This window comes from Haliaeetus albicilla, chromosome Z, assembly GCF_947461875.1.
Source record: "Haliaeetus albicilla chromosome Z, bHalAlb1.1, whole genome shotgun sequence".
Lineage (NCBI taxonomy): Eukaryota > Metazoa > Chordata > Aves > Accipitriformes > Accipitridae > Haliaeetus > Haliaeetus albicilla.
In genome coordinates, this window is record NC_091516.1 from 42,386,023 (window position 1) to 42,402,994 (window position 16,972).

A 16,972-nucleotide genomic window follows, 5' to 3' on the forward strand; every position below is an offset into this window, starting at 1 on the left:
GCCTTTCTCTAACACATGCAGCTTGACTACCTTACAGTGCAAAGATTGAACTTGAGAAAGAAATAGGGTGGAGAGAACTGGTGCAGCTGACTTCAAAAAACACCTTAATTTTTTTCTGTTACTTAAAATGGAAAAAGATCCTAATTTCTACCCCACGTATAATGCCAGGGATGGCTATGATGTTCTTCAGAATTAAAGTACTGGGAAGTGTGAAAGTAAAGGCTGCAAAGCTAGTGGATTTTTGTTGGTGGTTGGTTTGCTTGTTGTTGGTTTTTCCTGTTGATCAGCCATTATACCGTTTAGCTTTTAAGAGTGTTTGGCCCAAGATTCCTAACTGAACAGTCAACATACCAGTCAATACTACCAAGTAAAGCTGCCTGTAGGAAGGTGCGTCCAAAGAGATTTTAGAACTTAACCTATTATTATTTCAGGTGCTTGAGTGTGCCCTTATTTTACTTCAGGAATTCAAGATTCTGATTTTGGGAGAGCAGTGTCTTTTAAAGATGTAAATACACTTAAAAATTGAGTCTTGTGTCAACTGCACGTTAGAGATGGCTGGCTCCTTTGGGTTGTTGCGAGGCAATAGTAACAAATCTGCCTCTCTTTGGAAAAAAAAAGTGCATTTATTGCTGTTTTAAAGCAATTTTGTTTGTTTACAGGTGTCAGCTGTGATGCTTGTTTAAAAGGAAATTTTCGAGGTCGCCGATACAAGTGTTTAATTTGCTACGATTACGATCTGTGTGCAACTTGTTATGAAAGTGGTGCAACAACAACAAGGCATACAACTGACCATCCAATGCAGTGCATACTAACAAGAGTAGATTTTGGTAAGTGATAATTTCAAACTCTAGTAATTTGCTGCTATGTTGTGTCTACAAACATAATATGGATTTTCATGTTTCTACTTATTAATCATTTCCCCCAGTAGCACACTGAAAATCATAGAATCGTTTAGGTTGGAAAATACCTTTAAGATCGAGTCCAACCATCAAACCAACACCACCATGCCTACTAAACCATGTCCTGAAGTGTCACATCTACATGTTTTTTGAACACCATCAGGGATGGTGTCTCCACTACTTCCCTGGATAGCCTGTTCCAATGTCTGACAACCCTTTCAGTAAAGAAATTTTTTTCTAATATCCAATCTAAACCTCCCCTGGCACAACTTGAGGCCATTTCCTCTCATCCTATCACTAGTTACTTGATAGAAGAGACCAGTACTCACCTCACTACAACCTCCTTTCCTATAGTTGTAGAGAGTGGTAAGGTCTCCCCTCAGCCTCCTTTTCTCCAGGCTAAACAAGCCCAGTTCTCTCAGCTGCTCCTCCTAAGAGTTGTGCTCCAGGCCCTTCACCAGCTTTGTTGCCCTTCTCTGGATGCCCTCCAGCAACTCAGATGTCTCAAGCAAGCTCTTGTGTTCTAAAAAACAGACACGTTTGCTTTGATTTTTAGTGTACAAGAACTGATTTGTATGGTTTTTTGACGCATATATATTTTTAATCTTGTTTTGGTCTGATAACAAGAGGTTATCAGACTAATAAATATACTTCCAATTAATTAATTAACTTCCAGTTCAGAAGATGTGACAACCTTCTCCCCCCCCCCCATATGCTTTACCTAAGTGCTGCAGCGTACAAGCAAAAAAATCCTGGTGAGATTTTGTAGGAATGTTATTCACTGGTGACTTAGGTGGGAGTGTAGGTACAGCAGGGGTAGTGATGGGCTGTACTGAGTATAAAAGATTAGTGGCAAGGACTAGCATGTAGTCTTCTTGGAACTCCTTTGAAGATCTACTAATTTAAGAATTACTTCTGTCTGTAAAGCCATGTCAGTATTTAAAATAAAAAGTAATTGTTCTTGTCTCCTATCCTGCTTATTGTTTCTGTTGCATCATTTGTAACACATTGTAACTCACAAGATACTTCTCTGACAAACCACTGCTCTAAGATATTGCTGATGCTGGACATATATTTTGTTTTTATGTTAAGCCCACAGGGCTAGCATTTTAAAAAAATTTTTTTAGCGATGCCAGCTGTATTGTTCCTTATGTTTTGAATTGCTTAAATGTGACAATTTCTTAAAAGCTGAAGTCTTATGAATTGAGAATTACTTCTTTACTGTTTTGATTAAAACAGAAGTAAAATCTACTTCTTTATTGCTTTAAAGATTAGAAAATATATAGAAACATGCAGTTCGTTTCTCAAAATGGCCTTTAAATGAAGATGTCTTTAATTTTCTTTTAATTCTCAGGCCTCCACTTGCTCTAAAGCTGCCTGGTCACGACTTCAAAAATCCAGGCCCTGGGAATCCAGGGTTTGGAAGGAAATTATCTAGTGCATTATCAAAAATGCATGCCACCATTTTAGCTTGCATATGTTTTTTCTCAGGCTTCTTTTTTTTTGGGGGGGGGGGGGGGTGTCTCTCTAAGGAGGTAAAATACTCTGGGTACAGTATATTCAGGATTCTGGTCACTGTTGGAGATGCACAGTTCAAACTTCTTAGCCCCTTAGCAACAGTTATTCTTGGATGTTAACACGTGGGCTAAAAGGACAGTATTGCCATAAACTTTAAATGTTCATCATAGGGGTAAGAGGACTGAAACATGCTTGCTGTGAAGCCTTAAGCTAACATTAAATGTCAAAGCTTTCAGTGTACTGCAATGAGGAAACTTGTTCTAAACAACTGCTCTTTTAAAAAATGCCTATTATCAGAACCTTAGAATGTCTAAGAAATATACTTTGTTTCTTGCAACTTGGCTATTTCTCTTTTGGAGCTCTTTGATAAACCTGTATTTTGGTTTAGTGCATTTTATTTGTGTATGTTGATGGGCAGAGAGGGGTTATTTTTTACTATTTAAATCTGCATGAAGAATACAGATGGCAAGGTGGGAGAAGGTTCACAGTGAAGTATCAAGATGGGTAGTAGGATTCCAAGGGCTGCTTCTGCATTGCTTGGTGTTTATGCTACTGTGGCTTCTTTAAATAAGAAGAATAAGAAAACATTTCATATGGCTTTATCTGAGCATTGCTCCCACAGAACCAGTGTTAGGAAAAAAAAAAGTACTGCAGCTCAGCTCTGCAGCAAGACTCCTGGTTTGATTAACACTGTAGAACAAGAACAGGAAAGAATATATCACCATCAGATTGTGAACCACAGCAAAGGTTGATGGTACCTGAGTACTAGTGACCTTGTAAGCTTATATACTGGAGAATGAATTGGGGAATATTTATAAATAACATATTCCTTAGGGCTCAGGCAGGACTGTGATGTCATTCTTAAAACGTTTTTATTTTACAGTTCCCTGTAGAATGTAGGACATAAAGGAGTGTGCTTACAGTATTGTACAGATGCTTAGAGAAACTGTGGTAACTTTTCAAAGAGCCTTGTGTAGCCAAGGAGATCATGTGACTTTGAGGAACATCCAAAAAATGGAAAGTTAAAGAATGTTACATTTAATTAGAAGGTCAATAATGAATGGTAGAACCAGTCTAGAATGACCTGTTTCAGAGTTGTCAGGATAGCTGTACTAGTGAATATTAAAAATCACCAAGGCAGGAGATTTTATTGGGTTAAAAGGAAATAATCTCAAGGGGAAGACTGACGATGCAAACTAAATGGCATAGAAGTAATGAAGTCTTCAGTCACTTCCTAGTAATGTGGGAAGTCAAAGGAGAATGTCTTCTAATGTATGACAGTATGAGTAGGGAGTTTACCTAAGTAAGGAAGACTTCAGTAGACACACAGAATGGAAGGCTGTTAGTATAGGTGTGTGAATTGTAGTTTACCTGGCCATTGATAAACTTCAATACTGTTGTCTGTAACCAGGTTTGATTCAAAGGTATGAAAACTGTTTTTAATAGGAGTAAACTTACAGGTTTTGCTGATGGTGGGGAAGGAAGTGGACAGCTGGTAAAAGATGAGTATTTTACCAAGGAGAAGGAAGCAAAACTGATGCAAGTGCTTCAGAGGAAGTCAATGTCAGTTTACTGATTTTTTAAAAGTACATGTGGGCATCTGAGTCACTTGCTCATGCTCCATCTGCAGCTGATGAAAAGGAAGCTGTACCTCCAGTTCCCATCACCATTCTAGCCAGCACTGTCTGTATGCAGATAACTGTGGAGTTAACTTAAGTATTCTGTGCCTAAAGCTGTGAGCAAGTTCAGGTTTGTGGTGGACAGCTAATTACATGGAAGATCCTATGTGTCTGGGATTGTTTTCAGTGTAGAAAAAGTTAATATATTGTTTACCTCCATGAAAATGACAGAGGTAGGTGATCATCTGATCAGTTTTTAGGGTTCCTAGATACTGTAATAAAGTTGCAGAGTAGATTGCAAGAAGATGGACTTCTTCAGGTGCTCTGAAGGAGCTTTTATTGTCATCTTGATAGTTTTTGACACCCCACCCCCCCCGCCCCAAGACTCAGACTAGTATAGGAGCCTGTATGAGAACATTGAAAACAAATAAAAAGCCCTACTGATCTCTGGCTACACATGTGTTCCCTCTTGTACCATCTGGTTGGCATATTTGTCTTTCAGGAGTCTGTGTATGACCTAGTATTAATTTTGAAGCAAGATGGGATCCAGAACAATGGCAGTGCTATTGTTCTTCAGTCCCCACAAGAGACACTGGAAAAAAATGCTTTAACACACACACACCCCGAGAGTGATATGCTGCTGTAACAGGGACAGAGCTTAAAATAAAATACGAAGTCTTGTATGTAATGACAAGTGGCCTTTAAAGCACTAATCCAATTAGTTTATTTCTGAGGGGTCAAATAGTAGAATTGCAGTAGGCCTGTGTAAAGAACAGGAATGTGCTTACCAGGCAGACACTGTACTTTTGTGCTTTTTGTAGGACAATTTGTCAGGCCAAGTTCAGAGCAAATTTCCCAGTTTTTTTCTCCCAGAAAAGAATCCTAAGTTGTTTGAAACTTTATGATTTTAAGCATGTGGCTTGCTCATTGCCCTTACCATTTTAAAGGGGTTATACTGGCAGAGAAAGCAATACAAATTGTTAGTAGAATTCTCTGCCAAAATCATGTTGTGTTACTTTGACCAAAGTACAGAGCAAGTGTACCTTCACTTGGCAGCTCAGGTGCTTATGTCCCTGTGGTAGGTTGACCCTGGCTTGTGCCAGCTGCTCTATCACTCCCCATCCTCAGCTGGACAGGGGAGAGAAAATATAGCAAAAGGCTTGTGGGTGAAGATAAGGACAGTTTAATAAAGTGAAAGCAAAGGTCATGTGCAAAAAGCAAAGGAAGACAAGTGATGTTATTCTCTACTTCCCATCGGCAGGTGATGTCTGGCCGCTTCCTGGAAGCAGGACTTCAGTGTGTGTAGTGTTTGCTCTGGAAGACAAATGTAAAATAACAAAAGCCCCCACTTCCATCTCCCTTTACTTAGCTTTTATAGCTGAGCTGACATCATATGATATGGAATATCCCTTTGGTCAGTTCGGGTTAGCTGTCCTGGCTATGTCTGCTCCCAAGATCTTCCCCAGCCCCAGCCTGCTGGTGAGTGGGTGCGGGGAAATGTTGGAAAGTCAGCCTTCATGCAAGCAGTGCTCAGCAGTAGCCAAAACACTGGTGTGCTACCAGCACCTTTCTAGCTACCAGTACAGAGCACAGCACCAAGGGCTGCAATGGGGAGAAGTAACTCCACTTCAGCCACACCCAATATGGTCACAGAAGATCCTGCAATCTTTTGTGTGTAATTCTTAGGCAAAGGGAGCTGCTTCAATAATGGTTACCTTGATAATGTGTAGTGTGAGGTCTGACTGGAATCACCAGAATTCAGCTTGAGGCTGTTGTGAATTTTTTTTTTCCCCCAACCTCTAGAACAAGATCTGTCTGGCAAGTGTGTATCTTGCTAAGTCAGAGCATCAGAGAACACTCTAGTTTGTTTGGAAGGGGACTGTGGGGATCATCTGATCCAACCTTCTGTTGGAAGCAGGGATGTGAGTTAGGCTATCCCATCAAGCCAAGTCTTGAATATTTCCCTCAAGGGATGTTTCACCACCTCTGGGCCACCTATTCCAGCATTTAGTTCCTACAGTGAATGTTTACCTTTGTCCAAGCAGAATTTCCTCTGAAGCAGCTTGCACCTGCAACTCTCCACCATGCTTCCTTTTGAAGAGCATACCTCTATTTCCTCTACAACTACTTTTTCAGTATGTGAAGTTGGAGATGAGATCCACCTTGAGCCTTCTCTAGGGTGGATGTACCCCATTCCTTCAACCATTCTTATGTCAAGTTCTCCAACTCTGTAACTATCTTGGTGGACACAAATGTGTGCATGCACACATAACACTCTCCCCCACCCCCCAAGATTCTCCATTTTCTTTCAATATCTGTCTTGAACTGGAGACACCAAAACAGAACACTGGGTTGCTGATGTTGCTTAGAAAGTGCCAAGTAACATGGGGTAATCGCATCCTCTGATTTGATGGCCACTCTCTTACTGATTTAGCTCAGTTCATCATTTGCCTTCAGTGATGCAGGGTCATACTGCTGGCTCATGTTTGGCTTGCTGTCCACTGGGATCCCCTGGTCCTTTTCAGCAGGGCTGCTTCCTAGCTAGTTGTCCCTGCCTTTGAGCAGCAGCTGCTGTTTTGGCACTGCTCAGTATTGGCAGATGGGCTGCAAATCCTCTCTCATCCTCATCAGCATCTGTGCTTGTTCATGGCTTCAGCATGTGGTTCTTATTTTTGGGGAGCAGCAAGACCAGGGCTGCTCCACAGGGAATAACAAACCAGGAGCTGAGGGTGACCACAGCACAGGCAGGGGTCCTGTCCTCACTGACAGTGTGCAGGGCAGGATTGGTAACAGGAGCAGGTCCTGTTGACAGTCCCAGACAAAGCAAGTATATATAACAAGTCAGCTCTGGGTTCCATGCAGGAGGCCCATCTAAGGCAGGAGGAGGGCTGGGTGCAGCTGCAGCATAGTTCATGCCCAGATGGTCAGACCTTAAATGTAGCCTATGGGCAGAGAGTGTGTATGGAGGTCTGCTTTGAGGCTGGTCAAGGCAGCTAAGGCCTGTTGGTCAGCTCAGAGCCCTGATGCCTGCTGGCGAAACAAAGCACCCAGCTGCTGCTGGATGAATAGCTGAATACCTGCCATGTAATCGTTGTCAGTCCCAGCAGCATGCCTTTCACGCTGAATCAGTTAGCCCAGTGCTATCTGGCTGTGAGGCTGAATACTGAGATTGGCTGCTGATGAAGCTGCATGATGAAAAATGGAGGATGTGCTGTTTCTTCCTGCTAGACATAGCTGTACTGGAAACTTCCTGAAAGATTGAAATAGTGATGCTCTAGCTGGAAGGAATGAGCAGCTGTTTCCAGATTCAGCTGAGCTGGCATTTTACTCTAGGAAACGTGGCTTTTGCACTGCCTTTGTAGTGAACGGGGAGAGTTTCAAGTTAGGGAGTAGAGATCTCACCCATTGAGAGCAGATCCCTCTAGTCTGTAAAGCAGGACAACATTGGTGATTAACAGAATATTAAGAGTCCAGGTGAGCCTTACAGCTATATTACTGTGTATCTGTGTTTCACAGGATCAGTCATAAGATAATTGTGGTTGGAAGGGATCTCTGGAGGTCTCTGGTCCAACCTTCTGCTCCAAGCTGTGAGGTCAGATCAGGTTAGTTAGGGCTTAGTCCACCTGGATCTTGAAAATCTCCAGGAATGGAAATGGCACAGGGGCTGTTTGGGTATCCTGTTCCACCACCTGTCTATGTGGGGGAAAACATTCTTCCTTATACCCTATTATCCTCCTGTACTGCAGCACTTGTGAAGAGCCTAGCTACATCTCCTTGATCCTGTCTCTGTAGGTATGGGGGTGGCTGTTAGGTGACCCAAAGCTGTCTGCTCCAGGCTGAACCAGTGCTGGCCCTGCAGCCTCTCCTTGCAGAGTGAGTGCTCCAGCCCTGCCATGTCAATGGCCTTCTGCTGAACTCACTTCAATTTGATGTCTCCCCTGTACTAGGAGGCCTCAAACAAGATGCAGGTCGTGGAGGAAGCTGATGGGTGCTGAGCCGAGGGGATCACCCCTACACATACTGCTCTAGGCACATGGCTGGCCCCCTGCTCAGCTCACTGCCTGACCCCCCCCCACCTCCCCATACCCAGCACCATCTCCTCAGAGCTGCTCCCTGGCCCTGATGGCATTGCTGCCCCAGTCTGCCTGCCCAGGGCTGAGCTGAATTTCATAAGATTTCTGTTGGCCCATTCCATTCTGAAATGTTTATAAATAGAAGGTCAGTAAGCATTATTTCTTTAAGTTTATAGCAGAGTATCTAGCAGGTTTTAGTATGTTTTTAGTTCAGAAAATCTGCATCAAAACAGAACTTACAGCAGTTTTAAGGGTAATACTGTTTTGAATAGCATGGCTGCTTGATCAGTGATACAGGATATATACTTTGTAAAATGTGATGTATTGCCACCATTTAGTTTCTTCAAACATTGAAAAAAAATTTAAAGAAATACACTACAACTTGTATAATATTAGCATTTTTATCTATAGGTATATATCAGATTGAAATTACATTACTCATATGAAGAAAAGTGAAACTAAAATTCCTGACTGCTCTGTACCCTTGTAAAGAAATATGTCGTAACTGAAAGCAAGGACAAGCTGTTATAAAACATAGTCCTGAATCATCTCTTTGAAAGATTGATTTTTATCTAAGGAATCCTACTGTACTTACGTCTCATTACTAACCTCCTGCCAAGTTGAGAATGTGGTAGTTAGATTTAAATGTTAAATACAAGCAGTCTGTAGCTACAGATAGATAATAAAGCAAAACTGCTTGTATTTTTGGTTGAATTTTCACATTAAATTCAGGTGTTCTATTTTGTTGTTTTGTTTTTTTCCCAAGAAAAGCTATAATGTCCAAACACTTAGGTTTGAAATCTAACTTCATGAACTATTGTTGAGTCCTCTTTTAAACAATATTCTGATCCTTTTACTCCTTTGTATTCTTCCTCTAATTGATAAGCAGTGTGGGTAATGGGTCTTCTTCTAGAGGGATGTGATTTAGTCCAGTTTTCTTTTTTACTAAGCAACTGTGTCTTTCTAGCTACTTTGAAAAGAGGGCTTTAGAGCTCCAGAGGAGTTTGCCGCTTTTGTGTAGGAAGGTATTTGCAAAGAACCAAAATACACTATCTGATGAAAGATTTCTTTGTGGCCAGAAGGGATAATTCTTTGGTCATGGGCCAGTTCCATCATAACAGTAATACAACTGTAAATGAAAACAGTAATACAATTGTAGGTTGCCTCACTTCTGCAGCCATGGGGGCGTGGCCTTTTCATTTTTTCCCATGTTGCCTCTAATTGTTAGGGTCTTCCTTAGCAAATGAGCCTTTGATAACCAATAACAATGACTGTTCTTGATTTTTAGGATTTTGGTGTACTTGTAAAAACAAAACAGGTCAAGAAATATCGATTCAGTAACTTCAACGCTAAAACTGGGCACACAGATTCATGATATCACCTAATTACCATGGGGGGGGGGGTTGTGTTTGTTTTGTTTTTTTTTAATTTGTGTTATATTTTAGAAGGAAACTTACCTGGTGACCTGTATTTCAGATTAGAAAAGGAACAGATTTTGATTGTTAGTGGTAGAGTGAGATTAGAGTTGAGGAGGAAAAAAAAAAGGGAGGTATAAACTTTCAAGGGAAAAATATTTGGATTTCACTTCTGACAGGCACATTTTAAAATTTTTTTTCCAGATGAAGGCATATTTATTCAGCATGTGCATGTATGTTTGCTGTGCGTTATGAGAAAGATATGGAAGGAGGTATATGCAGGAGTATAATCAGGAGGCTGGAAAGAACTCAGATTTTTATTTTTCTAATTAATAAATGGCTTGTTTTATATTCTCTAAAAGCAAGGACCAGAAACACAGAATTTGACAGTACTCATCAAGCCTCTCCCCTCTGATAGAACAGTGTGTACTGCTGGAATTCCTGACATCTAGACTAAGCTAATAACATAACTAAGGAAAAGATATTTTTACCTGCATGGTAATTTATTTACTACTCTCTTCAAATTGGTTGTTGTCCTGTGCCCTTTGCTCAGCAGGGAAGTTGGAGTTGGTACTTCTGCCTTACTTGAAAACACTTACATTCATGAAGTAGTAAGGTTTATAGGTAGAGTTTTTTAGACCATCTGGTAATCTTGAGGGATTTTTTTTTTTGTTTAGGTAGTAGATGCAGCAGTTACTTTTTATATGCAGATCCTCTAAAGAATAAGATGATTTGCCCTTTTTTCCGTTTGCTTGCCCCTTTGAGTCATCATCATCATTTTGTTTTATCCAGATCAGTATATAAGACTCCAGGACTTGGAAAATTCCCAGAAATTAGTCTGGTCAGCTAGGAAGAGTCCTTAAAGGAGAATTTGACTTGGTGTTATTCCATGTGTGTGTGTATGTTTGCAGTGATGGAGAATTTCAGTTTTCCAATCAGTAAATAGGTATTTAATCATCATCATGAGGATCATACCAAGCTTGAGGAAAATCAGAGGATCAACTAAACAAACTGTCATTAGCTTTTGATGTGTTTGTGACTGGCATTTTTGCTATTCCTACAGGTATGCAGACCTTTTTTGTAGAAGTTCTTGTTCAATTATTGAGCTTCAGAGAACAATACAGGATTTGCATGTGCTGTCTTGGGCAGATTAAATGCAGTTAAGTTTGGAATGCTTCTTAACTCTTCAGTTCAAAAGTTTGGCCATCTTTCTTACTTTGTTCCCAGAATCTTTATTTAACTTCGAACTCTGTTATATCTTTAGGACACTGAAAAAGTGAGAATGGAAGTTTGCATTTCTTCTGTGCAGTGACACTGTAGAAGAAAGAAGCTTTAAAAGCATTTCCTTTTTGCCGTATACTGCAAAACTTGTGTAATGAGCTGCTTTAGAGATTTTCTTCATTTAATTGCAAGGAGGATTCTTTCATCCGTCTTCATTGAAGCATTTTGCTTTTATCTGTTCTAGACAGCCATCATTTTGAATTCTTTGCCTTACAGATATATTTTTCTGAAAGAGTATCTGTTCCAGAGTCTGTATGGCTGCTCCATTCAGAGACTGTTCTATTGACTGCTTAGAACTTTGTCCCATGTAAACCTTGTTCGTGCTTTCCTCATTTGAAACCATGACACATGTAAATTTTTCATATTTGAGTGTGCTGCAACATATTGGTAATTTTTTTACCTGCAGTCAGGTTTTTGGCTGCATCAGAATGGGAGCCTGAATGTGATTCTTGGAGAAACTTTCAGAGGAGCACGCAGTGAAGTATGTACTGAAGTGGCACTGGTTAGGAGCTCCAAAATCTCGAAGTTCTGTGAATTCTGTAGATCTGTGTGTTGTATCCGAAACAGTCTCCATAACACCTCAAACTTGGAGCAGGTTAATTTTCATGTAAGTCTTTATTGCGTATCATGCAAATAAGAGGAGAATGGAAGACTTGGAAACAGGACTGGTCACTACCTAGAAAATACGTTCTGTAATTTTAGAGAACTATTCAGGTCAAAAGATAGTTGTACATGTAAGTAAATCTAATTGGTTCATCCTGTGCTCAACACCTGTACATAGGGGCTGTCACAGTTCTGAATGCTAATGGAGTAATCCTGCCTCAGACCCAGTTTTTTTGGTCACCTGCCAGAGTAATTGTAGTACCAATCTACTCACATAGAATAAACACAAGCTTACTGTAAGTAATGGATGAGAACTACAGATAGTTTTAAAAGCTTTGATGTGGGGGAATTTGCTCCTGTTCCTGTTTTTGAGCATTCAGAACATGCTCTAAAGCTGAGTGATACTTAGCTTATAAACCAAACAAGCAGTTTTAAGAGTTTGTAAGATGCTTTCTTCCAATCTGGTAGTATTGTTGTCTTCAGTTGAATATGGTGTATTTAAGTGTTGGCCAGCAACCTCTCTTAGAAATGTGGGGAGGTAGACCTTCCTCTTCATAGCTTCACTGGTTCTTCCTGTGGTTTTATAGGGCATCAGGTAAGGACAGATTAAGACATACCACATGTCTTGTTGTTAGGATGCCAGCTGGATGCCTGACAACCTGTCAGGAAATGCCCATCGTTTGTGTATTGGGTGACTCGAATACGTTCAGAACTGAGTCCTGATACATGTTGTGCAAGGACCTTTGGGATTTCCCTCTAGCAATGATTCCAGGCATCTGTTTGTGTCAGTAGTATATAAACAGCTTTCAGGTTGGGGGGCAGGGGTTGCTAGTCTTTCAGGCATGTCTTCTGACTTGCATTTATGCGGACTTTCAGTCTGTATGGTTCTCCATTTCAGTCATATCTGATGTGCAATTCCATTCTTTAATGAAAAGTTACTTCTGTGCCTTACTACTGTATAAAACATTTAATGGCACCTCAAATGCTGCTTTGGAGACTTACATAAGACTTAATTGGCTGGGAACGTTTTACTTTGAGTAGTTGGACATAATGTTTTTCCTCACGTGTATGTGAGTAAATGAACCTAGATTCAGTATGGTACTCAAGTGTAGTGTCATAGTTAATTTGATGAACCAGTTAAAATGCTCGGTGTGTCGGGTAGTGTTTCTTCTTTGACAAGGCTATCTGTCTAATTGGGAATTTCTTACTATACCTGTTAAAGGGCTATCTTTCTCTCATCCTCCAGCATTTAAATTCTCTGGAAGCAGTTTCCAAATAAGGGCAACAGGGTGAACATAAACTTTCTTCTGCAGTGTATTCAATCTGATTGTGTATCTTTAACTCTGAATATTAGCATGTTACTAAGAAGTTCATTTCCTGTACTGGTCTTGGAATGTTAGCCCCCAAAACCTAGTTTACATGTAAAATAACTATCTGTGAATTATAGTGAATAATATAGTGAATTATAGATATGTACATTTTTAGCTTAAGCGTTATCTTTTCTAAGGCCGCAGAAACAAAAGTACAGTTCTGTTCTTCCTAGTCATGTCCTAAACAGAGGTCAGTAGCAGAAGATGTCATAAACCTTAGGAAGCTGCAACTTAAGCCATCCAAAGGACATATTCCTAACACATTAGATAGATTCTGCCTTGTGGTGCAGAACATGAGTTCTAGTATCTGTTCAGACTTGTCCAATCTTTAATTTATAGCAGAATATTCATAATTCTATGAAAATATTTTTCAGTTACTTATCAGTGAGTCCTAGAAAACATGTCACTGAAAAGATTTTAAATTACTTGCTGGAGAAAATCATACTTTTTATCTTGATGTGAATGTGAAATTTATTCATGTGTCCTGTAGAATACATAATACCTGCAGAAGACGAGAAAAGCATTCTTTTCTTGCATGGTTTCATAAGTTTTCATGTTAATTTGGGCAACTTCTATGTTAGCAACTTAAAAGTGTCTGCTTTTCACCAGTAGTGCCAAAGTGCTTAAATTCAACACAAAGTTGCAACCGGTGTGTAACCTAATCAGGTTCCTTTTTCACTGTCAATTTTTTATTATATATTTAAGACACTTCTAAAACTACTTACTGCAAAGCAGTGGTTCAGCTATGGCATAAATATTGACATAGTATCACTGAGGACTTCTAAATTTTAATCTAAATTTTTGAGGTACTGTTGAGAGTTCTGCTTTTGAAAACTCATGTTATGATTGAAAAATACCATCGGTGACACTGTACATGGGATAAGAAGGGTAGTGGAAAAGTGAAGGTTTGACAGTATCGGCATCATTATCATAGGAGTCTTTGCTGCTACTGTATATTAGAAAACTGTGTTATGTTTGCTAATGAAAATGAAAGGTAGTGTGTCTGGTTTTTGTCATCAGTAATTGAACGCTTCTTGAGTATCAGCCTGTGGCCTTTATACAAGATTAAAATAGCCATTTCAATTAAATACCAGATTAATTTGGCAGTGATTACATTGAACTACATTTATAAACAGAGGTTTACATGAACAAAATAAATTATGCTATTGCTTTGAATTAACCTCTCTTTAAACACTTTCTGTTTCAGATTTGTACTATGGTGGAGAAGCTTTCTCTGTAGAGCAGCCACAATCTTTTACTTGTCCTTATTGTGGGAAAATGGGTTACACAGAAACATCTCTTCAAGAACATGTTACTTCTGAGCATGCAGAAACATCAACAGAAGTGGTAAGAAGTTTCAGAATTGGCTTTCAGTTGTGGTGGAAATATATTAAAAAGAATCTCTCTTCTGGAAAACTGGTATCCTCTTGTTTCTCGTTCTTAAAGTATGAGTTCATTTAACTGCTTTTTAAGAAGACATACCTGCATTTGACAGTGACATCAAAATTATTCTATGTTTCATGGGTATCGTAATATAATGAGCTTGCTTTTTCTTTTATGGTTGCTGTTCTGTTGTCCTGATGTAAATGCTGCTATGTTTAGGAGTTTATTATCCTGCAAGACAGAATTTAGAATGTTCTCATCGTTATTCTGTGTAGCTGTGTCTTCCTTTTCACAACCAGTATGTAATTGTCCTGGAAGCTCATAGCTGTGCAGTCTTTTGTAACTGTAAGAGAGAGTAAAACATGCAGACAGTTTGACATGTTTTTCAAATAGCTTTTGTAATGGACGTGATGTATTTATGCAGTGGAAGTTGTCATTCTTTTGAAACCCCTGTTGTTAAAGCAGGGGTTTTTCCTCCATCCCTAACCATTAGGACACTTGACATGGTTAAAAATGTACTTCTTAAACAAATGTCAACATAAATACTTTAATATGAGTTGTTAGCTCCTGCTATCCTGATTGTCTTTGGGAGTAGGAGAAACTAGGTTAGCAGAACAACATCCAGGGTGCTCTTGTCTGGTTAACTGTTGTACCATAGATTCCTAGAAAAATGTGAGTGCTTGAAGTGGATTACTTGTCACTAATACATTGTGAAGAAATTACTTACAAATAGGTTGTCTATTCTAATCTTCTAGTTTTCTTAACTTCCAAGGAATTCTGTGGAAGAAAATGGACCTTTCCTCTCTAAGCCTGTTAAGGATTGTGTGTGAAGGAGTGATAGGGGAGGTGGTTTGTGCACCTTTTTGAGACTCAAAGTCATTCTGATCTTTCCATAAGAAGTGAAACAGTTTACTTCACCATCAGTTGCACTGTAGGATCATAATTAAATATACTGACACACTGCAATTTTTATCATCTCCTTGAGTTTTTTCTTTAACTTTGAAACAGTGTCAACCATTATAAGTTCCACGTTTGGATCGGTGGCTTAGTGTTGCAATTCTGAGTTGCACCACTTGATGTCAGTGATATGTTCCTGACACAGAGTGTTAAGATCCCAGGTTTTTAGGTTTGAGTCATCCTTATTTGCAGCTGTGACTTCTAGAACTCAGTATCTAAAGCCTGAAAAAAAAAAAAAAAAATTCTTTGTTTTGTGAGTCAGTCTGCAACATTGTTATATCTTTGTTCCAAACAATGATAAAGGACAATATTTTAATCCTTGAATATGATTGTATATGTTTGTGCTAAGTTTTTAATCTAGCTTTTGTGATAAATGTTTAGTGTGCATGCACATAAAACTACTTGGGTATTGCAGTCTTACTGTAGATAGTGAAAGAATACAACATTACTAAAGAGGAAAATGTTATGGATTCTAAATGTTTGTGGTCTTAGGCTTTAAAGCAATTATTTCTGTTTAGATACTGAGCTTGTAGTCCTTGTAGTATCATCTCTGTCCATCCAAAAATGTGTTTTATTTTGGATATTTATTTTTAGATCTTTAAGGGAAGTTTACAGGGATGGAATCACTTTTATTTTACAGCCCTCAACCCCCACTCCCTCCACCCTTGTTTTTCAAAGAATAAGTTAAAGAATTTTTGGTCCATTAAATTTTGCCATTTCTGTATTCAGAGTGGTGCAGATAGGAAGTTTACTTTCAGCTGATTTTTCTCAGGTATTTGGCATTGGTATGTACAGCAGTGTTAGGTACTTGTGGGCAGGAATCACAGACAGACTGAGGTTGGAGCGGACCTCTGGAGGTAATCTTGTCCAACCCCCTGCTCAAGCACGGCCACCTACAGCTGGTTGCCCAGGACCATGTCCAGACAGCTTTTTAATATCTCTAAGGATAGAGACCACAGCCTCTCTGGACAACCTGTGCTAGTGCTCAGTCACCCTCACAGTGAAAAAATGTTTCCTGATGTTTGTGAGGAACCTCCTGTGTTTGAATTTGTGCCCACTTCCTCTGGTCCTGTCACTGGGCACCACTGGAAAGACCTGGGCTCTGTCCTCCTTTCACCTTCCCTTCAGGTATTTTATATGCATTCATAAGATCCACCCCACTGACCCTGCTCTTCTCCAGGCTGAATAGCCCCAGCTTTCTCAGCCTTCCCTCATAGGAGAGATACTCCAGTCCCATAATCATGTTTGTAGCCTGTGGACTCTCTCCAGCATGTGCGTGTCTCTTGTATGTGGAGCCCAGAACTGGGCAGAGCATTCCAGGTGTAGCCTCACCAGTGCTGAACAGAGGCAAAGGATCACCACCCTTGACCTGCTGGCAGCATTCTTCCTAATGCAACCCAGGACACCGTTAGCTTGCTTTGCCACAGGACACATTGCTGGCTCATGGTCCACCAGGGCCCCCAGGTCCTTTTCTGCAAAGCTGCTTTCCAGCTGGGTGGCCTCCAGTGTGTGCTGTTCCTCCCCAAGTGCAGGACTTTGTACTTTCCTTATTGAACTTCATGAGGTTCCTGTTGGCCCTTTTCTCCAGCCTGTTTAGGTCCCTCTGAATGGCAGCACAGCTCGCTGGCATATCACCCATTCCTCCCAGTTTTGTGTCAGCAAAATTCCCAATGATCACCACCACCTGAGCCCAGCCATTAAGCCAGTTTTCACTCCACCTCACTGTCTGCTTATTCAGCCTGTGCATCAGCAGCTTGTCTATGAGGATCCTGTGGCAGACAGTGTCGGAGGCCTTACTGAAATCCAAGTAGACTATATCCACTGCTCTCCAGTCATCTACCAGGCCAGTCATTT

General features: G+C 40.1%; 1 protein-coding gene across 3 annotated transcripts in view; it reads left to right on the top strand.

The window, feature by feature from the left end:
• KCMF1 (potassium channel modulatory factor 1) overlaps positions 1-16,972 on the top strand; it is a 54,072-nt gene that overhangs the window by 24,249 nt on the left and 12,851 nt on the right. For all 3 annotated transcript variants that reach the window (XM_069776357.1, XM_069776355.1, XM_069776356.1), the window contains 2 exons: positions 660-827; positions 13,986-14,125. In XM_069776357.1, the coding sequence (XP_069632458.1) occupies positions 797-827; positions 13,986-14,125 (171 nt within the window). In that variant the 5' untranslated portion in view covers positions 660-796. The remainder of the gene's footprint in view (positions 1-659; positions 828-13,985; positions 14,126-16,972) is intronic.